The sequence below is a fragment of the Beta vulgaris genome, chromosome 9, assembly GCF_026745355.1.
Source record: "Beta vulgaris subsp. vulgaris cultivar EL10 chromosome 9, EL10.2, whole genome shotgun sequence".
Lineage (NCBI taxonomy): Eukaryota > Viridiplantae > Streptophyta > Magnoliopsida > Caryophyllales > Amaranthaceae > Beta > Beta vulgaris.
Genome location: NC_079210.1, coordinates 4,599,298 through 4,625,608, shown reverse-complemented (window position 1 = coordinate 4,625,608; position 26,311 = coordinate 4,599,298). Strand labels below are relative to the sequence as shown.

At 36.0% G+C, this 26,311-nt stretch overlaps 1 protein-coding gene and 1 long non-coding RNA gene across 9 annotated transcripts; one reads left to right on the top strand and one right to left on the bottom strand.

Annotated features, from left to right (window-relative positions):
• Positions 1-286: 286 nt before the first annotated feature.
• LOC104883262 (tRNA-specific adenosine deaminase TAD2) lies at positions 287-12,471 on the bottom strand. 7 transcript variants are annotated; one of them, XR_007269568.2, is made up of 3 exons: positions 12,076-12,471; positions 6,896-7,936; positions 287-499 (listed from the first exon to the last, which is right to left on the bottom strand). XR_007269568.2 is itself a non-coding variant. In XM_048636022.2 (2 exons), exon 2 carries the CDS (start codon positions 7,794-7,796, stop codon positions 7,236-7,238), a length of 561 nt encoding a protein of 186 aa, XP_048491979.1. In that variant the 5' UTR covers positions 7,797-7,936; positions 12,076-12,471; the 3' UTR covers positions 6,686-7,235. The 7 variants fall into 7 exon arrangements, 1 of the variants encoding a protein (XP_048491979.1); XR_007269567.2 differs by lacking the exon at positions 287-499 and adding an exon at positions 3,734-3,888; XR_007269569.2 differs by lacking the exon at positions 287-499 and adding an exon at positions 4,503-4,985.
• A 9,284-nt stretch (positions 12,472-21,755) lies between these two features.
• Positions 21,756-24,698, top strand: LOC104883261 (uncharacterized). 2 transcript variants are annotated; one of them, XR_788523.4, is made up of 3 exons: positions 21,756-22,089; positions 23,825-23,893; positions 24,527-24,698. It is a non-coding gene; the product is annotated as an uncharacterized LOC104883261 (long non-coding RNA). The 2 variants fall into 2 exon arrangements; XR_007269675.2 differs by lacking the exon at positions 21,756-22,089 and having other exon boundaries at positions 22,096-23,893.
• Positions 24,699-26,311: the final 1,613 nt, after the last annotated feature.

Here is a 26,311-nt window from a genome sequence, read left to right as displayed (position 1 = left end):
TTAAAGAGGATTTTTCCAGATGCAAGGCATTATGCTCTTCTTTACCCCCACATCATTAGCTATATCTTGGAAAATGACAGAATTAATAAAGTTAATTATCAAGTAACAATGGCAATAATAGAGTCTTTTACTTGATAAAGTTGCACTCTTTCTTTCCTTTTTCTTAGAGAGGGTGGGGGAGGAAAATAGAAGAGGTAGGAGGGGCACTAATCATTGCAAGAAGCCAAGTATAAACAAATACAAGAGATATTTATGTTAATTAAAACCCTGATGATTACCCACTTAATTCAGTATTTAACTTTAGAAAGATACAATACATACATACATGTCTACACAATAGAGCTAAGCAAGTCCAAGAAGAGGTGGTAGCTCAGTGGAATACCATCCCGAATTTCAGGGTATTGCCCAGGATTCAAATCCTCATTCCATCAATATATTGGACATTTATTACTGGTTGTTTAGCCTTGTACCCAGCCTTTGAGTTGGTGTGTCCTGCAAGCTAGTAGTCGAACAGGGGTCAGTTTTCGGACCAATTATCTTTCCTAATTAAAAAAGTTGAACTGAGAAAGTCAGATCTTCAGTCTCAACCCGAATAAGTCAGGCCATTATATAGGGTCACTTGCAAGTTAGATCTTACATCCTAAAATATGATATTAAATCATTAGTTTGGATCGTCGTTTGTATTAAGGAGAATAATATCCTCCTTCCTACTCTGCAGACTGCAATTTGATGTTAACCTGCAATAAATACATGTAAATATTTCCAAGGCATTTACTTTTACGGAAAGGTACATAAGCTTGTACATACCCATTTCTACGACTCAAATCATTCTATATACCATACCCATAAAAGATCAATGAGCAAAGATTAGGCATGAAAACCCACAATTCACTGTTATTGTATTCACAGGATCATATAAGATTCTTCAAATATGTAGATTTTTTTGACTGACAAGCTAACGATTAATCGCTTTCATTAGAAAGGATGAAAAGATTTAGAAGTGTGTTAGATTTTGTGATATGGTCTTTTTCATCATCCCATAATCCATCTCCTCACAACCAATTGTCTACATCACTGAAATTTTTCTGTTGAAAATAGAAAAAGGAATGTGATTATGCAATGTTAATGTTGAATATGATTTTTTGCCAAAGAATATAAATTTCCAAAGAATGGATCCTATATTTGCTAAAGATATACTTCCTCTGTATTTTTTAGTTTAAATATTTCCTTTAGGCATATTTGTTGAGGTACTAGTTTGAACTTTAAGATCTCTAATTATTAATTTGGAATAGTGAAGTTGCACTTGATATCTAATCATGTGGTTAGTGGATAGTGTTGATCATAATTCACCATGTTCAGCTTGGATCTTTAGCTTGCAAAGCCTCGCCTAATAACGACTCGGCTCAAATGCGGCCGGCTCGTTTCCGTAACATCCTTCCATTAAATTATGATATCCCAGCTCGAGACCGGTCTCTTCCACTCCAACCTAAAGCGCCTTTCACTTATACGAGCCTTTTTTATACACTTGGACAACCCGCAGAATTGACCCTACCCTAACCAATATACACACCTAGACCGCCACCGAACCTCCCTGGACCACCTGCTTGGCCATGCCAAAACAAAGAGTCGTTGCTAAACCTAATTTTCCAATGACTACTTGTTTTTCAATTTTTGAATTTTTACAATTCTTCACCCCCACAATATACAATATATACACCTACCTAGATTCATCCAAATTTTGCACATCTCGACCCATTTATTCTCTATCATAACAATACGTTGGTCATGTTTTATTTGATATTACCACCCAGAAGCTCAATTTATTTGTTTGGCACATGAAAAATGAAATATTTGGTAAAAATGAAGAACAAGAACAAGAACCGTTGGTTAGAGTTTCTCCACCGAACTGATCCTCCCATCAATTATCGAGTTTCACAACGTTGGTTTCTGGTTTAAACCCACCTCCACACCACGTCCAACTAAATCTGGCAGTGAAGGAGGTATATTTAGAACTTTTGTCAGATCATAAAATGTTTTGTTTCATGAAATTTCTATCAAATCTCTTCTACTTCACAGCTTCTTCCAAGATTGAAAAACTAAGAAACTACTCGACAACCCAATTTATTTTTTCAGAGTACAGGTGTACCTCAAAACACATCTCAGAACATGTGGAGGATTACAAAGGATTTTCCAAGTAAAATATGACTATACCACACAAATGCATTAAGTCATTTCTTTTCCGTAAAGGTAATAGGTGAAATAACACAACCTATTCAAATTAAAAATTTCATTAAACCTCTTCTACTATTATGCAGAAATCGATACAAAATTTATCTAGTAAATGAGTAAACAGATGCAACAAATCAGTGATAAACCATTGAGAAGTGAGAACCATAGGTGGTTGAAGGGGCAACACCGCAAGTTCGCAACACCCGTACCTCACAACCCTAAAGGTGCATCATTTGATTCTGTATAGAAGCCGGGAGAGGATTAACGGAGGACATTACACAGGCTAGGCTGTTTTCAGAGAAGATGCACGGCGGGGCCTGGTCTAGACCTATTTGACATTGCTAAGCTATAATTGTCAAGAACACCATGATTTTAAACTACATTGTATATTCTGTGGTAGTGTCATTAGTCATCACTTATGATCATTCATCAACGACCCACGCAGTTAAGGAAACATAACTACAGAGTTAGAATCCAAAGACCTGCTTCCACATCAACAAGGTCACCTAGGTTATAATTTGACACCAGGCAACAAATGTGCACATAAGCAAACCCCACTTCTTCAAACATCTTTGAATTTCAATAATCCCAAAGCAAATGAAAAAAATCTTCTAATTGGTTTATGACTTCTTAATGCTTCAGAAAGTACTCCTTGGCACACATATAGTATACTTCAATCACCCGTTTCAAAATTCTAGCAGCATTTTAACTTTTGTAGTGTTTTAAATCTTTTGCACCTTCAAAATATGTCATTTTACTACACTCAAACAACATAGGCAGAAATAAAGGGCTCATTTGTTATTGTGCTTTGTTCCTGTATGGCTGTCACCAACATTCCTAACTCATGCAGCACCTATGCTATCTACTTAGTCATGCCATCAAAGATTTGTTATATGCTGGTAATGCTCCACCATTGCCTTCACCCTCAAGCATTTTGTACGATGGCTATCTTGCCTAGACAAATACGTAGGTATGGGTGTTAAGTGCGGGTACATATCTAAGTGTAAGACACATCAAGTTTGTTGTAATAAGTTTGTTAGATATTTTTTGTTAGTTCACTTAGCTTAGTTTTGTTTCTCCTCTCTCCTTCTATAATAGTATATAAACTCTTAGATGCTCAGTTTTACATTCTTTCAGAAAATTAGAGTTTTAGGATTGTAATTCTCTCATTTGAAGTATCTCTCAAATAATGCATTAGTTCTAGATCTTGAGCTCAGAGCAGTGAAGGATGACATCTCGTGTTCTTAATACTTTTCGTTTATTGCAAGTTCTTGATATTATAACATGGTATCATAGCTCCAGTTTGTGATTCTGGAGAATTTGTAATTCCACAATTTCATCAAAATTTGTGAGAGGCGTTTCTTTACAAATGTCTTCTCATTTCTTAGCTGTAATGATTCTTCTGTATTTTTTGTGATTAAATCTTGAGTGAAATCAATTATTGATTGTGTGATTTTGATTTCATCAAGTTTCAAATTCGAATTCAATCTTCGTTCTCATACACTGATTCATAATTTCACTTTTTTTTCTTATTCAATCGATTGAAAATCTGAAAATCGCATATGCCGATCTCTCAAAATGATGAAAATACTCTTGATAATTCTCAAAATAATCCTCAAAATCCAGTTTCGCCGTACTATATTCATCCATCACCCAATCCTGAAATGAAATTAATTTCAATTTAGTTTGATGGAAATTGTTATGGAGATTGGAAGCAATCAATGTTGATCAATTTGTCTATGAAGAACAAGTTAGGTTTTGTTAATGGTTCTATTCCGAAACCTACCTCTACTGATCCTTCGTTTGATGCTTGGAAAAGATGCAACAATATGTTGATTTCTTGGCTGTTAGGAGTTTTAGATCAAAATACAGCTAGAAATGTGTTACGTTTTGCTACTGTTAGTGAGATTTGGAACAATTTAGAAGAGAGATATGGACAATCTTCTGGTACTCAATTGTTCTCACTGAAGCGATCTTTAAATGACATCAAACAAGGTCAAGAGAGCATATCTGGTTATTACACCAAATTGAAGATGCTATGGGATCAGTAAGACTCAACAGATCCTATACCTATCTGTAAATGTAAGAATTGTTCATATTCGATTTCAAGAAAGCTATTGAAGTCACAGCAAGACAGAAGGCTAATGGAGTTCATGATGAAGTTGAATGAAGGATATGAGGTTATAAGGGGAAGCATTCTTATGATGTCACCTCTTCCTAGTATTTCTGAAGCTTACAGGGTACTAATGCAAGAAGAGAAGCACAAACAACTATACAGTAGTCATACAAATTCAGATGACAATACGGCATTTGCTGTTGCCAAGAGAAGGTTCATAGATTACACTGAGAGATCCAAGAATTTCAATAATACTTCAGAGAGATACAATAACAATTCCTCAGAGAGATACAACAAAAACTCATACAACAATGAGAGCACAAGGTGGAGTAATCTTCATTGTGATCACTGTAATATGAGTGGTCATACAAAGCACAAATGTTACAAGTTGGTTGGATATCCAGCTCACATTTTCAAGAAGAAAGCTGTAGTTGTAACTCAGACACAGAAAAGGAATGCAACAATTTGGTCAAGGATGACAACATTTCAATTACAGCTAATCAGTATGACTTGTTTGTTCAGATGATGAATCAACAAAAACCTGCAGCACATAATGATACACCTGATTACTCAGCACATGTTGCAGGTACACATTGCTTCACTTCTTGGTCTAATACATCCTGGATAATAGACACTGCATCTAGTGATCATATGTGCCATGATTTGTCATTTTTTACAACATATAAAATGACACATGCTAATAATCACATTGCTATTCCTAATGGAAAACAAGTAAAAGTCACACATATAGGAACAATTCACTTAAACAATGGCATTGAGTTGCAAAATGTCTTGTTTGTCCCAGATTTTAAGTTCAATCTTATTTCAATTCCTAAACTCTGCAAGGATATGAACTGTTCTGCTATTTTTATTAATGATACATGTATATAGGGCCCTTCAATGAGGCATTTGTCTCACACAAAAGAAGTTCACTAATGAGTTTCTTGCTACTGTTGGTATTTCTCACACAAAGGTTGTTGCTACTCCCTTGCCACTTAATCTCAAACTCTCAGCTACAGATGGGCCTCCTTATGCAGATCCAAGTCATTATAGGTGCTTAGTAGGAAAATTGAATTTTCTTACACACACCACACCAGACTTGGCATACAGTGTACATCATCTCAGTCAGTTTCTACAAGCTCCTAGAGTGTCTCACTTTGAAGCTTTGGAACATGTTCTTAAATATGTTGCTACTATTCTGGGCTAGCGTATCTTACTACACGTTCTAGTTCTCCAAGCTTATTCAGATTCAGATTGGGGGGCTTGCCTAGGTTCTAGGAGGTTTATCACTGGATAAGTTTTATTACTTGGTAAATCCTCTGTAAGCTGGAAATCTGAAAAGCAAGGGATTGTATCAAAGAGTAGCTCTGAATATAGAACTATGTCTGCAGCTGCTGCTGAAGTAACATGGCTGGTTAGACTCCTAGAAGAACTTGGTGTTACAAGGCTTAAACCAGTCACTTTGCGTTATGACAATCAAAGTTCTATACATATTACCAAGAACCCTGACCATCATGAAAGAACAAAGCACATAGAGATAGATGTGCATTTCACAAGGGACAAAGTTCTTGAAGGATTGCTGCAGCTCACATACTTACCTACATCTTCTCATATTCCAGATGTTTTCACAAAAGTGTTGCCTTCTCAACAATTTATACACTTTTATCCAAACTTGAGCGTGGTTGATATCTTGCCTAGTTTGAGGGGGGGTGTTAAATATAACATCAGTGAGTGTGCTGATGATCAGGATGTTAATCAAGATCAAGCAACAGTCAACAATCTAACAGAAGCCAGCTCAGCAAAAGCAGTTAGAAGCAACAGTTAGAAGACTCAAGTTGGTTAAGCATTGTAATAAGTTTGTTAGCTATTCTATGTTAGTTCACTCAGCTTAGTTTTCTTTCTTCTCTCTCCTGTAATAATATATAAACTCTTAGATGCTCAGTTTTACATTCATTCAGAAAATTAAAGTTTTAGGATTGTAGTTCTCTCATTTGAAGTACCTCTCAATAATGCATTAGTTCTAGATCCTGAGCTCTGAATTGAGAACAGTGAAGGATGAAATCGTGTGTTCTTAGTACTTAGCCTAACTCTTCATTTATTGCAAGTTCTTGATATTATAACAATATAGCCATACTTTGCTTTAATATGACACATCTAGTGAAGGTTTCTGGTCTATAAACAACAACGCGTCTCCTATATCGAGGTAACTGAATGTGGAAACATATGCAAGGAAACAAACAAGATATAAAGCTCAGATTCAGTATTCAACTATAGAGCTATAATATGGCTTTAGTAGGCTTTAGAAAAATTCCTACTATATAAAAGCTAGCAATCAAAAACAAGAAAGAAAACAAAGAAGTTACTACTTATCAAAAATAAATTGCAACTGAATGATAATTGAAATCATGACCACGTCTACTGTAACCAATTTGCAATAGATATTTTGAGTTTCCAAAAAATTTCAGTCTGCTAAACATCAATTCCTAAATATCCAGCAGACAATATACTCTCACAAGATCAGAAAGTAATCTGGGAATAAATCAAACTAACCTTTATGCCATGCGTCTTCAAGGTCAGGAACACCGGAATAGACGGAGCGACCAGGACACTTACTCATTCAACCTAAATAACGGAGCTTATAGATACCACTGGAAACGAGTCCATAATGAGATGTTGCCTCAATGCCACAGAACTGAGCAGAACAATTGCAATACAAAGTTTGCCGGCAGTTCCCGTAGAACTACTGTGTGCCAAAGAGACCCTGACCACTTCCGGGCATTTTACCCTTTGAGATATCGACTTCTCACACTTATCATTGGTATCATCAATGCACTTAGAAGCAACGTTCAGTCTCACAAGAGATCAAAAACATAAAAAGAAGGGAGAGGTATCAGGGTTGAAGGACTGTTCTATGGGGCTTTGGTGCATTAGGATTTCCGCGTTCATAAAATATTTGAAAAAGAGAAACTGCTTCAGATGCCATTATTCCTCCAGTGCATTTAAAGCCTTTTGGTTCAGCAAAGTCAGAGTGCTGAGAGCTCATTGAATGTAGGGAAAGGATTGAACCACATCCTCCAAACTTATCATTAGCACATCCATAATACACTTCTTTTAGACCCACAAATGACAAAGCAGCTGCACACATTATGCAAGGCTCACATGTAACATACAGAACACACTCTGAAAACTTCTTAGAAATATCTGCTGGAGAAAGTCCGTCATCCCGTTGCCACTGCTGTAGAAGGGTGTCAATAGCTTCCATCTCTGCGTGTCTTGTAGCATTCCTTGTCTCGTTAGTACGATTACTACCAGAAGCAATGACCTTCTTATTCTCGACAATCACACAACCAACTGGCACTTCAAGTCTCTCCAAAGCATGTTTTGCTTCTTGTATTGCCAATTCCATGAATTCATTACAATCACAAGAATTTTCTGATTCAATTGAACCCATCACCAATGACTACAAATTGACAACTTTTAGTTCTAAAGAAAAAAAAAGATTCACGGAACTACTAGGAGCTTCAATATTAAAAGAAACTTTGTCTTGGACAAATTGCTTCTCTCAAACTGTGCGACGAAAAGCTCCAATTTCTGCATTCAGCAAAGAAGGAAATTGAGAAAGTACAACAAATATACGAACTTCTCGAAAAAAGCCAACATACCAGAAAACGGACCAGAAAACCTAATAACATATTAATTGACATTTCCCGAATTTATAATCAGACGAGGCAGACGGCACCTAGATTTACAAATAAAAAAACACATTCATGAAAAACATATCTTATAACCATCATGAATCCCCAATAAAAGTTTGTAGAGACTCCTAGTAGTAGCTCTATTCAAACTTCAGTGTAATTAAGTGCAACATAAACTTGCACAATTAATTAATTCAAATTGAAGAGCATATTGGAGAGTGATACCATTGTTAGCAATGTTTGAAGGGGTGATCTTGAGGAGAGAGAACGTTAAAAATGGATTGGAGAGTAATCTTGGAGAGCTATATTGATGTTGGAAGGTGATAATAGAAACGAATTTGTATGTACATTTGTAAAGAAAATCATTGTTGATTCCCATAGTAATGGTGATTTATCTTTGAGTGTGTATTTTTCTTCTTAAATTTTTATTCCATCTCATCCCACCCTGTAAGGTAGTAATGAATAGTAATGAAAATTGCTTCCTCTTGGACAAAACACAAGCTTAAGGGTGAGATTGTTTTCCCATGGAGAAAAAAAACACAAACTTAGTGGTTGTAATTACTTCCCCAAGGAGATTTTAAGGATGGGTCCTCTGTAACATTACACTTGAGATTCATTCCCTTTACCACCATTTATTAACGATTACCAAAGAGGTTGAGGGCCATGCAAAAAAACAAATTCCTATAATAAATATGCATTTTCCATTGTAGTGGAATCTATGGCATACTTAAAAATAGAAATAATGTCTATACATTTAACACCCATTAATTTGGTTGAAAATTATAATTGATGAGTTCTTAACTACCCAAATCATGCTCATTGAATTAGGCTTTTATAAATATAAAATAAAAATAAAAATAAAAGAACACTTGTCCTATAAAAGGGTAGTTCAACCTCTCATAAATATAAAGATAATGAAACGAAATTCAGCCAGTAATGAAAATTCCTATATCCAAATATTGCAACTACAAAAAACAAGCAACATTTGGCAAAGAAGATAGAAGCTTAGAAATATCCTCTCCAATAATACCCAAAAGAAATAACTTGCTGAATTTCTACCACCCTCTTCATGTTTTCCGATCACCTGTCATAGCAATCTTTACAAACAATATATACATGGCCTTATTACATAATTGTTATAGAATACAAATGCCTCTTCTTCACTCTCAAAAGTGGATGATGGTGATATTTTCCAGATACCATCACTAGTTCACTACTAAGCTTCTAACTCCATTCCCCTCAAGTTTCAAACCCTAATTTGTGTGGAAGGGAGTGAGAGGTTAAACCCCAGACAAGAGAAGCCAGCCGTCGGCGACCACCTTTTTCCGACCACCACCAATCGGCAACCACCTTATTTGCAGAAGTTATGTCCTCTTTTCGTCCCCAATTTCTTGTTACTTACAGTTTTGAATTATTGTTGTTCAATTTTGTAATGATTTCTTGGTAATTACAGTGACAAATTGCTATATTTTTTATCATCTTTCTTTTCTCTTTCATCTTAGGCGTGCTATTGATATTCTATAGTTAAAGAATTGTGTTTGAGAATTGCAGTATTGATATGATATTCTACAGTAATCTTTGAAAAATGGTGTGCTATCACTGATATGCTTTTGTTCAATTACAATAACTATCCCTCATAAATTGAACATTATTTCTATACAATAATAATATGTTGTTGATATTCTATGAATTGCTTTGAAAAATGGCATGATATCACTAATACTGTGATATGATTTTGTTCAATTACAATAATGATATGATGTTGATATTCTATACTTTATGCTGTTGATATTCTATACTTATCATTATTTCTATGCCCATTAATTTTGGTGAATTCATATACTAGTTAAGTAGTTATTTTAAGGGCTTGTTTAATTGCAATTTTCTAATACTAGTTAATAGTGAATGGAGTATAGTGTATGTATATATAGAACTCATAAATTGTTTTTACAGTTTTATATAGCAATTTCATGTGAATTGTTATATTTTTATATATTTCTATAATAACTAGTATGAGTTCAAGTATAGTTGTACTAATATAAATTGTATCAATTGACCATAGTAAGGAGATTGAAGAAAAGACGAATAAAATTGTTATTACTTTCATGGTAGTTAACAATACGGTTTTTTTACCAAATACCCCTGACAAAAAAATTTATTCACCAAATACCCCAACTTTTTTCAAAATTCACCAGATACCCCTAACTTTTAAAAAAAATCACCATATACCCCAAATTTTTAGAAAAATGACAAATAATGCCCTTAATGACTAACGCCAGTTAACTCCGTTAGTCATTAGTGTTAATTAACCCTAAAAAATCCTAAAAAACTCTAAAAAACCCTAACTAACCTAACTAATCTAACTCCCTCCTTCTCCCCTAACCCACCACCCCCCAACAACCCCAACCCCCCTCCCCCTCCCCTCCCCCTCCCCTCGCCGGCAACCCCTCTCCGTCGCCGGCAACCACCTCCCTCTCGCGCCGCATTTCCAGCAACCCCCTCCCCCTCCCTCACTCTCGTCGCGCCTCCCCTTCCCCTCCTTCCTTCCTTCGCACTTTCCGGCAGCCCCCTCCCCCTCCCTCACTCTCGTCGCGCGCGCCTCCCCTCCCCCTTTTGGAATGAATTTTGCACATCACCAAATATATTATTGGCTTAATATTAGGAAGTTGTTAGTTTGTTGTTTGTAGTGAGATTTCTTAGCATAATGGTGTGCGTGTGTTAGCATTGTTTTCCTGATTGTTAGGCTTAGGTTGTTAGTATTATTTCTATAAAAGTGTGTGCTTTGTAGTAAGTTACAGTAGCAAATATATTTTCAGAATCAGTTTGTTATCTTCTATCTTGCATCAATTCTATCTTTCTCTTCTACCTTTTTATGTTCAACATGGTATCAGAGCAATTCCGGGTTTTGATCTTAAATTAAAGTCGTGACCAAAAAAAAAAAAAAAAAAAAAAATGTCTGTCAGTTGTTCCAAATTTGAGTGAAAATGTTTGAGTGTGTTTTGTAATGTGCGTGTAAACAAAAAAAAAAAAGAAATGGGTGTGCTTGTTTGTTTACTTTGTCGATGGGTTCCCATTTAATGGGTTGTCGAGGTCGTGGGTATGCAAGTAGTCGTAGTTATGGTTGAGGTAGTCGTCGCGGTTAGGAAGGAGGTCGAGGCCGAGGCCGAGGTCGTGAAGAAAATCGAGATCGTAGTAAATGTGGTCGTAGTTGTGATCCAGAATATGGAGGACGTGTTGAGTAAGTAAATTATGTTCAAAAGGTCGAAGAAGAACTCTTCTAAAGTCGAGTGTCGCAGTTGTGCCATGAAGTCGTGGTTGTGTTCATGGTTGTTTTATGTTCGTGGCAAAGGACGTGATATCTAATTATGGTCGTGAGAAAGTTGAAGAGGTCTTGACTATGCAAGAGTCAAGTGTCGTGGTTGAAGCCGTGTTTGTCGTGAGGCTAGCTATGTTCGTTTGTTTCGAGTTCAAGTCGACATTGCAAGTTAGTTCTATAGTTCAAGTTGTAGTGAAGTATGCTCTTTGAAGCAAGGGGGTGTGTTGGTTGTAGTGCTTCAAAGTCAATGGTATTAGTGGCTTAATATTAGGAAGTTGTTAGTTTGTTGTTAGTGGTGAGATTTCTTAGCATAATGGTGTGCGTGTGTTAGCATTGTTTTCCTGATTATAGGCTTAGGTTGTTAGTATTATTTCTATAAAAGTGTGTGCTTTGTAGTGCTTTGTAGTAAGTTACACTAGCAAATATATTTTCAGAATCAGTTTGTTATCTTCTATCTTGCATCAATTCTATCTTTCTCTTCTACTTGATGATGAGGATGACGTGATAAATTTAAGAAGCAAGATATGACTTAATTTAGGAAGACATGTCATAAAAAGATAACCATCAATCCAGTGGGTATGTTACAAAAAATGTAAGGTAATTTCATGAGCTATTAGAAAAAAACTCATATTTAGCATAACTTTAACCATTAGTTTCTTTAAATCAATATATAGGGAAATAGTAGTAGACATCAGAGAAAGAAAAGAGTATGAATATACCTCTGCTCACAAGAGCAGCGAAGAACAGAGGAATCAGCGAGAGAGAAGGAAAAAGATGTGTGGTCGCAGGTCCGGCGAGGCATGAGGGTGGTGCGGCGACACATCGAGCTAGCGGCGAAGCAGCGACGCCAGCAGCAGCAGGTCCGACAAACTAGGGACACCGACGAGAACAACAAGGAGAGAGAAAAACATAGGCAAAATAACACAGCAGCGACAACAAACCAGCAACGGTGCCGAAGCTCCGACGATTAGCACATCTCCTGCGAGCTTGGGGAACACCGGCGAGTTTCAATAGCAAATCGAGGGAACAGGGAAGAGGGATGCAGAACCATAAGGGTTTCACGGGTTTGGGAGAAATTAGTTTTGGGTTTCTTTGGGGCTTGGAGAAGTAACGAAAAGGTACTAGGTTTATGGGTTTTGTTTCATTAACGTGACAGAAATAACAAAAGTAGTCTAATGGTTTGAGAATGAAACCGATTTTGGTTTTCTAATTTGCAAAATACCGCTCAACTAATTGCACAAAACTCACAATATAAAATAATAATAATAATAACCTTATAAAATTAAACATATTGTTGAGAAATAGTGGAATGAACAATTCCACTGTTTACATATGTGTGAAGTCCATATTTTCTGCGTGCTTTTGATGCATGTCAGGTAATTTTCTTGCCGGTTTGCAGCAATTGTTGATTTATGTAGAATATACAGTAAAATTTTACATCTATAAATACCACCATTTATAAAAAGTGAAGATACTGAACTAATATACAATACTCTTCTGATAAATTTCTTTCAGTAACATTCTTTCTATATATCTTTTCTCACAACACATTATCAGCACGAGTGTTCTACAGAAATTTTTTTTAAGGTATCTTTAAAATCTTTACATCCATTTTGTTTTTTTTAGTTTGAATTTTTCTCCAAGCCCAACCCTTTACTATCCGAACATGGATCAACAAAGTAACGGGATTAACATTGTTTTACACATTATTGTCTCTAATCTTCTATTTTTTTTTTGCATTTATAGTTACATATATTATATTACCATTTACTAGCATGCTCTAATGTATATTTGTCAATATTAGAATTTTATTGCGTTGTATATTTTTTAACTGTAGATGATGCACAGTTAGGGATAACCCTCTATAAAAGCGGATTACCATCCCCATTTTCACCACACATATCCCTTATCTTCTTCCGATTTTTTTCCTCTAAACCCACAAATTTTTTTCTCTTCTTCCTCAACCTTCCGGCCACCATGTTTAACGCCGACGACAACCGTCCTCCACCCTCATCTTCCTCTTTTGAAGAGGATTTTAGGAAAATAAAACTCTACTTATTTCTTATAGCCGGTTTCTTTTTCCTCCTCATGGCATTAATGATATATCTCCTAATACATAAATAGGAGACAAAAAAAAATTTCCCCCGGAAGAATGGCGAAAAATGCACATGAATATCAATTTTTTTTGTCTTTAAGTGCATTTTAGGAAGTTTTTTTTTTATTCACTTGTTGTATTTTGTTTCTATTTTTGGTATTTTCTTGTTTTTTTTTGCTTCATTATTGTTGTACGCTATTTTTAGTTTTTTTTTGTATTTATTTTATCTATAATAATAATGATATAAATCAGGGGGAGATAATATATATATGTGATTTATCATCATTACTAATTTCAAATATTTACCTATTTGTAGTCAAAAGAATGGGAGATCTAGTGAAAAGACAATTTAACATACTAGATCTATCTGGGCAAAAGTTTTTAGAATGGACGGTGGACGCCCAAATGAATTTAAAGGCCCAAGGACTGGAACATACAATTAAAGATGTGACAACCCAACAAGGGGATGCAACTACAACAGCCGCATCAGTTAAAATTGCGACTGTACAAGAAAAGGCAAAAGCCTTAGTCCTCCTAAGACATCATTTACATGAAAGTTTAAAAAGTGAATATCTACTTGTGGATGATCCAAAAGAACTATGGGATAGCCTAAATGAAAGATATGGGCATCACAAAAATGTGCTTCTCCCAAAGGCACATTATGACTGGACCAATCTGAGGTTCCAGGATTTTAAAACGGTCAGTGATTACAATTCAACATTGTTTAGAATTGTATCATTGTTAAGATATTGTGATCATCCCATCACAGAAGAGCAAATGATAAACAAAACGCTCTCCACTTTCCACGCCTCTAATATCATATTGGCAGAACAATACAGGTTCAGAGCTTTCAAAAAGTACTCTGAGCTAATCTCAGTACTACTTGTGGCTGAACAAAATAATGATCTTTTGCTGAAAAATCATAATCTTAGACCTACGGGGTCTTCAGCCACTCATGAGATAAATGCAATAGAAAGCTCTAATCCACCAGAAGCAAATGCTATACATAGTGGTGGACGCGGTAATTACAACGGTCGTGGGAGAGGACGTGGTAATTACCGTGGCCGAGGGCGTGGACGTGGAAGAGGCCGATTTTCCCCAAGAAATAATAATTTTAAACATTCTGATAAAAATTGGGGACAATCATCTGGAAATCAGAGGCAGACGTCCTATAAAGGAAATGATACTTGCCATAGATGTGGCATGACTGGGCACTGGGGCCGCACATGTCGTACTGCCAAACATTTGGTAGATCTATATCAAGCTTCAATAAAAAAACAAAGGAAAAAATGCTGAAGCAAACTTTGTTAATGAAGCCACTACATCCATGCCCAGCCTTGATGTTTCAGATTTTTTTATGGATGATGCTGAAGTTGAAAATAAGTTTGTTTAGATCACAATCGATTAATGTGCTTAGTTTATTTAAACTGCTTCAATATCCACTTTCATGTATTTGTTCCTTTATTATTAATAAAAATACGTATTTTTCTTATACTAATCATCATATTTATTATTTATGAAGATATGAATTCATCAGAAGTTGGAACTAAAGAACAATGTCTTCTGGACAGTGGGACAACACACACCATATTGAAAAATAAAGAGTATTTTTCAAAACTTACAATATTCCAAGCAAATGTTAGTACAATTTCTGGGACAGCCAAGCTAATTGAAGGCTCTGGAAAAGCTTGCATTATATTTCCAAATGGGACAAAATTGATAATTAATGACGCATTATATTCGAGTAAATCTCGAAGGAACCTCATAAGTTTCAAAGATGTACGTCAGAATGGTTACCATTTGGAAACAATGACGGTGAACAAAGAGGAATTCATATGCCTAACGGCAGAGAAAAACGGCAAGAAATACATCTATGAAAAATTGCCAGCAATTTCCTCGGGACTATATCGCATAGATATACGTCCGATTGAAATTAATATGATATCTAACCAGAAGTTAGATAATAGAAAATCATTTACTCTATGGCATGACCGATTAGGCCATCCCGGCACAGGAATGATGCATAGAATCATTGAAAACTCAAATGGACACTCTATAAAGAATGTCAAAATTCCTCGGTCAAATGAATTAACATGCTCTGCATGCTCACTTGGCAAATTGATAATCAGACCATCTATAAATAAGATTGCCACTGAATCTCCAATGTTTTTAGAAAGAATTCAAGGAGATATTTGTGGGCCTATTCATCCTGCATGCCGGACCATTTCGTTATTTCATGGTATTAATTGATGCCTCTACTCGATGGTCACATGTGAGCCTTCTGTCAAGCAGAAATGTTGCATTTGCAAAACTTTTGGCTCAAATAATTCGATTAAGAACTCAATTCCCAGATCATACAATAAAGAAAATAAGATTAGACAATGCTGGGGAATTTACATCCCAAACATTTAATGACTATTGCATGTCTATTGGGATTATTGTTGAGCACCCTGTACCTCATGTACATACACAAAATGGTCTTGCTGAATCATTAATCAAAAGACTACAATTAATTGCAAGACCATTAATAATGAGGTCAAAATTGCCATCTACTACTTGGGGTCATGCTATATTACATGCGGCAACATTGATAAGATTAAGGCCGACAGCCTATCACAAATTCTCACCATTACAATTAGTACTGGTCGAGAACCGAATATCTCACATTTGAGAATTTTTGGGTGCGCTGTACATGTACCTATTGCTCCGCCCAACGTACTAAAATGGGTCCACAAAGAAGGATGGGAATATATGTTGGATTTGAATCTCCATCAATTATCAAATATTTAGAGCCAACAACTGGTGATCTATTTACGGCTCGATTTGCCGACTGTCATTTTAATGAGTCGGTATTCCCATCCTTAGGGGGAGAGAAAGTGGACCCACAAAATATAAAATCGGAAATTACATGGAACGCATCGCAAATGTCGTTTCTGGACCCGAGAACAAATTCATGTGAACAAGAAGTCAAGAAAATTGTTCATCTGCAAAGTATTGCAAACCAATTGCCAGATGCATTCACAGATTCTAAGAAAGTGACAAAGTCACATGTACCTGCTGCGAATGCTCCGGAACGGATTGAAATTCCTAATGACAATAAGGCAATTGAAAATGAGTCAATAGCACGTCGAAAACGTGGCAGACCACCCGGTTCTAAAGATTTAAAACCGAGAAAAATGAAAAGGCAAGGGGAGACAACGAACGAAATTAATATAAATCCCCCAACAGAGCATGATGAAAACAAAAATGAAGAGAAACGTGTTCCAGAAGAAAAGGAACATGAAAGCTAGACAACAATGAAACTTCAATTAATTATGTTTCTACAAAGAGACAATGGAATCGAAAAGATGTTGTCTTGAATGAAATTTTTGCTTACTCGATAGCGGTTGAAATGACATACGATGAAAATGATGTAGAGCCAAATACAGTTGATGAATGTCGCCGTAGAAAAGATTGGCCAAAATGGAAAGAGGCAATTCAAGCAGAATTGAGATCACTTGAAAAACGTGAAGTATTCGGTCAAATAACCCAAATACCAAAAGGTGTAAAACCAGTTGGGTACAAATGGGTATTCGTGAGAAAACGAAATGAGAAAAATGAGGTTACTAGATATAAGGCAAGATTAGTAGCCCAAGGCTTCTCGCAAATGCCAGGGATTGATTATGATGAGACATATTCTCCAGTAGTCGATGCAACTACACTAAGATTTCTGGTAAGTTTATCAGTTTCGAAAGGATTGCAAATGAGATTGATGGATGTAGTGACCGCATATTTGTATGGCTCACTTGACACAGATATTTATATGAAAGTTCCTGAAGGACTAAAACTACCAGAAAATTGCATGCCCAAAGAGATGTTCTCAATAAAATTGAGAAAATCACTCTATGGGTTAAAACAATCTGGAAGAATGTGGTATAATCGTCTTAGTGAATACCTATTGAAAGAAGGATTCAAAAATAATCAAATCAGTCCCTGTGTTTTCATTAAGCGATCTAAATCAGGATTCGCGATCATTGCTGTATATGTCGATGATTTGAACATTATCGGAACTCCTAGAGAACTTGAAGCGACTGAAAATACTTGATGAAAGAATTTGAGATGAAAGATCTCGGGAAGACAAAATTTTGCCTTGGCCTGCAAATGGAACATCTAAGAAATGGGATTTTTGTCCATCAATCAAACTATACAGAAAAAATCCTGAAACGTTTTTTCATGGACAAAGCCCACCCAATAAGTTCTCCAATGGTAGTGCGTTCCCTGAATGAGAAAGATGATCCATTCAGACCACGAGAAGAAAACGAGGAGATTCTTGGTCCTGAAGTACCATATCTAAGTGCAATTGGTGCTTAATGTACTTGGCTAACAATACTCGACCTGACATAGCTTTTTCAGTAAACTTGTTAGCTAGATACAGCAATGCACACAAAAGAGACATTGGAATGGAGTCAGACACTTATTACGTTATCTTCGAGGAACACAAGATCTCGGATTATTCTATCAGTCAAGACCAATGCGTCACTCATTGGATATGCAGATGCTGGCTACCTATCAGACCCACAAAAGGCTAAGTCTCAATCCGGATATGTATTCACTTATGGAGGTACTGCAATATCTTGGAAATCTACGAAGCAGACTTTGACGGCCACATCATCAAATCATGCAGAATTAATTGCTCTTTATGAAGCTGGAAGGGAATGTGTATGGCTAAGGTCAATGATCAAGAATATCCAAGAAGAATGTGGGATGGAAACAATAACAACAAATCCAACTATCATCTACGAAGACAATACTGCATGCATCACCCAAGTAAGCGAAGGGTACATCAAAGGAGACAGAACTAAACATTTATCACCAAAGCTCTTCTTCACTCATGACCTCCAAAAGGAAGGGACGATCAACATCGACAAATCCAATCATGTGAGAATCTTGCAGATTTATTCACCAAATCCCTTCCGGCGAAGAAATTTGAAGAATTAGTCCGAAAAATTGGAATGCGTCATCTTCTGATTATGCTAATTCAGGGGAGTATTATATGCGCTGCACTCTTTTTCCCTTCGATCAGGTTTTTATCCCACGGGTTTTTCCTGACAAGGTTTTTAATGAGGCAGTTGATTTTAAGCATATAAGGATACATAATAGTTGTACTCTTTCCCTAGTTATGGATTTTTCCCAGGATTTTTCCAACAAAGATTCTTAATGAGACAAGTCTATTATGACATATAAGTGGACATTCAAGGGGGAGTGTTGAGAAACTGTGGAATGAACAATTCCACTGTTTACATATGTGTGAAGTCCACTGTTCACATATGTGTGAAGTCCATATTTTCTGCGTGCTTTTAATGCATGTCAGGTAATTTCTTGCCGGTTTGCAGCAATTGTTGATTTATGTAGAATACACAGTAAAATTTTACATCTATAAATACCACCATTTGTAAGAAGTGAAGATACTGAACTGATATACAATACTCTTCTGATAAATTTCTTTTAGTAACATTCTTTCTATATATCTTTTCTCACAACACATAAAAATATATTACAAACACTACAATATAATTCATACTCCAACTCATAAGAATTTTTTTGAAACATAATTAACCTAGTAATTATATTTAACGTATAAATAAACGCTCTTAAAAATAGGGCTATTACAGTAAAGCTAAGGGTTGACACGTCGTGCAAGGTCAGGGTTATACAAGACTAGGGTGTATGAAATGCAAGGCAGGATCAGGATGTTGCAAGGCTAGGATGATCTGAATATGTAGAGTGATAGAATGATAAGAGATGATAGAATGCTATTCAAATATCGTTTTTAGTAAATAAGAAGGGTCCGTAAACGAGGTTTGCGGATTACAACTATTTGGGAAGTTTGATCTGAATTGGAGAAACCACCACATAAGGAAGCCCCCACTTTGGGTGAGTTTATCTTGCATTTGGCATGTACATGATCTGATATTGTAATGTAGTTGATATGTCTTGAACGTTGAACTAATCATCCACCAAAGTCAAGAAATAACGAGCACCACAAGACAATACATGTTTATATGGGCGTCACAAGTCACAATGAACTTTGTCAAAAATTCTATTGGCTTTATGATCACTAATAGGAAATTTAGTGCCAGGATGTTTAGCACGAAAACACACCTCACAACCCTTATTCAATCTACCCTGCTGATGAAGAACATGAGGAAGTAATTTTACTATCTTCTTGGAAGGATGACCCATGTGATGATGCCACATGATGCACATAAGTCCACCACCAAAGTAATACAGTCCATCCCTTCAAACATCCATTCCATTTAGATTCCTCGAGTCCTATATAACACAAACATCATAATTGAATTGGATAATACAATTCATAGTTACAGTAGTTGTGAAACAGAAAGTAAATTGCAATGTATACAATGAACAAAAAGTATATGAGTGAGAATAAGAGTATAAGAAAGACGAACTGAACCCTATTTTTGTGCCATAAAAACCGCACCACTAGGAAGACCCACGGGACAATTGACAATACATACAATATCAAATAATAAAGAAACATCACCCGTCACATGATTAGAGGCACCGGTATCCACAATCCAATTAATGGTAGTAAACATACTATGCAAACGAGCGTATGAAATTATTACTCAAGAGACCGGCTAAGGCCTTCCATTGATCAGCTATAAATAGAGTAGAGGGGGTGGTAGAAGCCCCAACAACCGTAGGAGAAGCCATGACAGCAGCGCTAGTGGCATTAGCGCGGACAGACCTGCGACCTCTCGTTGCAGCAGGTGCAACAGGTGATTGAGTGGAGCGTAGGCCTCCATGACCGGCAGCGGCTTGCTACCGCTCCTCCAACCACACTGGATATCCCAGGAATACGAAACACGGACAAACTTCGTGCCCAATTTTCCTGCAGCGCGTGCACTGAAGATGAGATTTATCTTCCCTTACATTCGGCCGAGAGTGAGAAGAAGACGCATGGCTGCCACGAGGAGTTACACGCAATGCGTAGCTTACCACATCATGACAAGAGTCGGGCACAATTTGAGCCAACCAAACCTGTTCAGTTTGAACCACTAACTGATAAGCCCTATAAAGAGTGGGCATAGGATCTTGGGAAAGAATATTAGTGCGAACAGGACAATAAAAATCAACATCAAGAGCCATTAAGAGAAGAGGTAAGTTGTTGAATATGAGGTCCATTAGCCATAGTAAAACAAGATTGTAAGAAATCTCATAAACTACCAAGCATATCTATAAAAAAAAGGAGCAAAAACATCAGGTACATGGGGCTTTGTTGCCAGGTATTGAAAATAGTGCTTTCTTAACTTCCTCTGCTGTATATAATGCTGAGAGTATGATTTTGTTAGTCGAGTATAAACACTTGAGCAACTACAAGAGAGGGGAGGAGGGGGAGGGAAGATGAAAGTTGGGGGAGATTTTCTTACTTTTTGCGGAAATAAAACAATCTTTAACTAAGAAAGAGATAAGTACATAAACTTGAAAGAAATAAGAACACGAGAATTTTTACAAGGAAAACATCCTAGGCCCAATAGGAAGAAAAACCTTGACCACAAGGGATTTTGACTCAATTCTCTTTAATATACTTAGGCCAAAAAACTCTCTTTTGTACAACCTAATCTTGGACCTTCTCAGTTCCTCTAGGAACTTGTTCCCTGTCACCTTGTTCCCCCTGAACAAGTGAATTTCTCTCTTGACTTCACTCGAAGTCTTTCTTTTTCTCTCTTTTCTTTCTCTTTCTCTTTTTCTCTCAAAATGATTACAGATTTTGTGTCACACAACCCAATCTCTAATATAGTGAATAATAATGAAAGAAGAGATGAAATCGAAAATACTTTCACATAACATATTACAATAAAATTCTGAAAGCCTAACTATTTTGTTCGTTACACACAACTATTTGTAGATAACAGATTTCCCCATGATCTTCTCCACAAACATAGTCGGAGCTAAATTTCAGCCTCACTCATCCACTTTGTAGCCGTTGGAGAATCAGTTTGAAGTTGTGTTGTTGTGGTTCCGAATCTTCAGCCACGATCACACGCCTTAGAATTAGGTGGGCAGTTGTGCGTTGTTGTAGTTCCGAAAATCTAGGAACTATTTCAACAGCCCTCCTTTTTAGGTGCTGGAAGTTAGCGCCTCATAAAGCTCTTCATCAATTACATTTTCATTTCCTGCGTATACACTGGCTTCCAGGAACATTATGGTTTCTAATATTTTCACAAATTAAAGACCATGATATTACACAACAAGAATCCACATTTTTAGCGTCTGCCTTTAGCGTCCGACGATATAAGCGGACGGTAAATTTAAAATTAGCGCCCGGTAAACGACAGATGCAAATTAGCGTTCGCTTTTTGAAATTTAGCGTCCGTTCTTTTAAACTGACGCTAGTTAGCGTCCGTCTAGTTATAATACAGTCCGAAGGAAGGACGCTAAATAAGAGGTATAAAAAAAAATTTGCGTCCAGTCGACCAAACTAACAACCCTAAGTCCCTAACCCACGCCTCACTCTTCCTCACTCTTTCCACGCCTCTCTCTCTTCCTAACTCTCATCTCACGTTTCTCTCTCTTCCTCACTCTCATCTCACATTTTCGTGCTCTCTCTTTCTTTCAGATCTCACGAAATCAGGTATTTCTACTCAGATTTAACTAATAAATTTGTTTTTTAATTAGTTTTGATTGTTGATTATGTAGTTTATTTTTTCGATTTTCTTTGTTTTTTTAATTTCGTTTTGCGTTTTCTTGTTCTTGGTTTTTCGGTTTTTCCTAGATATGACTTTCCTAAGATTTTTTAATTTTTTTTTTTTTTCGATTTTTCTTTATATTTTTGAGTTTTCGGTTCTATGAGATTTTGATTTTGTGTGTATCTTCTCGATTTTGATTTTGATTTTGTGTGTTTTTATTTTCGGCTACTTAGTTTTATTTTTTTTGGGCATGAATTTTCGTCTTTTTTGGAAATCAGTTTTTCTTTTTTTTCGTTCTTCGCTTTTTAGGAATCAATCTGTATAATTTTTTTTAAAATCAATTTAGGGTTAGGTTATTTTTGGGAAAATATCAGATATAGATGTACTGTGCAATTCTAAACCCTTATCAGATATAGGTTTAGGGTTTCTTAATTCCCTTATCAGAAATTAGTTGTTCGTTTTTTTTCCGTTCTTCTCTGATTGATATTTGATCATCATCATGCTAATCTGTCTTGTTTCAATTTGTATTTATGAATATCTTAACTTGTTTAGTATAGCTAAAGAATAAGTAACAAGTTCCTGAAATTAGAGAATATGCATCAATTGACTGTGTTTTTGTATTTATTTCACCTGGCATTAATTTCTATGGGGCATATGATACCTATCTGCTTATGATACCTATCTGCTTAATCATGTTTTTAATATAGCCTCTAATAAGGAGGAGGGGTTTGGGCTTGGGTGGAAAGAGATGGATAAAGGACACATAATCTTATCATTGGAGTCTCCATCACGAAGTAAGCACCTAACTGCTACTTGAGAAACACTTGGTTAATATATCCAACCATCATTAAGGGAAAACAATAGTTTATCACATCCATATCAAGCAATTAAGAAAACTCAGAATGATACAATTCACCAATTTGTCGTTTTCCACGGAATACTTTAAATCCCACTTTTTTTTATGGTTTGTTAACAACAGATTGGTTAAACATGTCAAAACCAGACTACTCTTTCAGGAGTCAGGACTGAAGGTTTGGAAAGCAACTACACAAAAGAAGGTAGAAAGTTAGATGGTGGAGAAGAAGCTAAGTGGTTTAAGATGTACCGTCTATATTGACACCCTTATGTTACCTATAACCCAATATGCTAACCAAAAAGTACAAGGAAGGAAATTATGAACACTATATACACAAGCAGGTAGCAAAGAATGAAGCGGAAGCAGTATAGTAATTTTAAAATGCTAATGGGAAAACTGTTATCATGCAACTAAACTAAAATAACATAGACAAAGACACTACCAGCATAGCAACCAGGCAACAAGGAAACAAAGATTATAGTGCCAGGAAAACTGGGACATCTAGATCTTTTTCTGCGTGGGTCTTTTTTTCCCATAGAAATTAGATCTTTTTTACACAATGTTTGGATTACAAAACCAAGTTGATTGAATGTGTGTAACCTTGACTTAATGCAGGTAGTCTTTTTTTCAGTTATATGGAGTCATTGTAGCTGTCGTTCAGCTGTATTACTGGTCATTGTTTCTTGTCTCTTAGAGCAGCATGTCTATAGTATATAAAGCATATCACTAGCATGTTATTTACTTGTTCCCAAAATGCATATAATAGTTTCATTAAGTGGTGCATAGATTATGTTAACATCATTCATGTGGATTGTACTGTGCAGGGAAGATATTGAAATGAGCCTTAGACTTGTGGTCAACTACAGTGGCATGAAAATTAATACAGTTAAAGGGTAAGATTCATTAATTCTCTTTTAATATACTTTTGTATTTTGATTGTGGTTTAGGTACCTTTAGTTCAGTGGGAATATAGAGATTTCAATGTGTAGAGTAATATTTATTTATTCTCATTGTTGTCTTTTGGGGAGCATATGTCAAATATGTCTCTATAAATTTGTTAGATTGGACATTTTAGGGCTTGATATGTGGGGCAATTTGACGCTTAAGTAAATTTGCATCAAATGTATGTATCAACTATATTATAGAAGACAACTTTATTGAAATGATCGACATCAAAGTAGCTTGAATTAGTTAAGAAATTGTTACATAGTTATTTTCCGTATGAGCTATATATATATAAGTGGATGTGGATCTCTCTATTTTATCCAATGAAGCTGGGCCGGCTATGCTGCCATATCTCTTACTTGTGATGTGTGGTAACAACACTTTTAAAGTTTGTGAAAACACAATCACACCTCTGTCTAAATTTTGGCTGGGTGATGGGGGGCTGGGTGGTGGGTTAGGCTGGCTCGGGTGGGGGTTGGGCAAAATAGGTTCCAGATTTATTTAGTTATTCATTTATTCTTGTTAATAATTGTTTTTTTCTGGTTAATTTCATTAATTTCTTTGTTTTGGTTGATTTGCAGGGTTATCAGATTTGCGTTTGAGTTTCATATTTTTGTTGTGGAGTTTAAAGTGTACATGTAATTATATGAGATTTGTATTAGATTTTGTTCTAAGTATACTAGAATTTAGTTCTAGAATTATTTTTTTTTACTTGTATCTACATTTATTATCAATAATAATTAAATTGATTAATTTGTTTGCCTTAATAAAAGTATTATGGTATTTGCATCATTTCATATCTTATTACATTTAATATCAATTAATTAAAAGCAAAAAGCTATCACATTTAATACTAGTTAACCAAAAGCAAAAAAAAAAGAAGTGCAATAATGTAATGAGTTGGGTCGCTAAGTAGTTAACCAAAAGCAAAAAAAGATGTGCAATAATGTTAACCAACAGCAGACACTAATTAGCGACTGCCAAGGCTAATTAGCGACTGCTTTTGGCGGTCGCTAATTAGTGTCTGCTTCTGGCGGTCGCTAATTAGTGACTGCTGTTGGCGGTCGCTAATTTCAAAATATCAGACGCTAAATATTTAGCGTCCGCCTAGCAGACGCTATTTGGAGAATTAGCGACCAGGTGTTTTGCATCAGCCCTTTAGCGTCCGTTGGCGGACACTAATCTATTAAACATGATATTTGTGATATAAAGTAATAAACCTGATTATAAGATAAAATAAAATACATAAATATAATAACACGAAATAAAATAAATAAATTAATCAAAGATAAATATTTGTCATTATCAAAATAGTGAATACAACAATATTCCCCCTTTTTGATGATGGCAAATAATTGGTAAAAAAAAAATAACACACAACCTAAGTAACTATACTCAACTAGGACTGGGAACAAGATCAATATCTACTGGGAACAGGAATGAGAAAAACATGCATAGGAACTAAGGAAAAAAATTTGACTTACACCAATAACATCTCTTTCCCCTTTTGTCATTATCAAAACTAAGGATATGGACCTGCAGCACTAGAGAGTCAACAGTCTAGGTAGCAAGCAAGTAGCTCAAACATGTATCTTATAATATTAGCCACCCAAGCACAGCAAAATTAAAATACGAAAAATAGAAAGCAGCAATATGGACAACAGGTAATAATCAATATGCAGAGCACAAGAGTAAAGAGAAAATAGTAGAGATTAAAGTGCTTCATGTGTCTCAAAAGGACACATAAAGAGAAAACAGAAAGGAGATTGTTTAACAAATATTACAGCCACAAAAACTAATGATGCATAGTTAAAAAGAGATTAGGGCTTGGGGCGTTTAAAAAGGGTGGTGACCACATAATCAATTTTGGAGACGACACATCTACTTTGTTCCTGATCCCCATATCAGCTTGCTTAATGGCCACCAATTGTTGCTGCTGCTAATAATTCAGAGTAGAGACAGTGGCCCCAATGACATTAATCCTAGAGTGCAGGAGAGTCGGAGAGTCTTGAATTTCCCGAAGCATTTTGTGTAGTCCAGTGGTAGGCAACAAAGGGAAATCAACAGTTGTGGAAGGAACTGGATCCGAGTCTAGGTGAATAAACACAGCTTCACCTTGATCCTGCTCCTTCAGAGACTTGGACCTAGCAATTCGTTGACTCTTCCTCACAGACCCACCAGGAACTCTCTCTTCACCCAGTTTCCTCTTACCACCCACTTCCACTTTAACAGGAGTCTCTTCCCTCTCAAATTCCTTTCCCATTAACCAACCTTAAATTGAGTCTTGACAATGTGTCCTTGGTCAGGTAATTTTCAGGTTCAAGACAGAAGGAAGGACTGGCATGCAATTTTACTTTGCAATTTTT

Excerpts from the sequence above, each read along its gene's own strand:
- LOC104883262 (XM_048636022.2), bottom strand. The coding sequence starts at position 7,796 with ATGGGTTCAATTGAATCAGAAAATTCTTGTGATTGTAATGAATTCATG.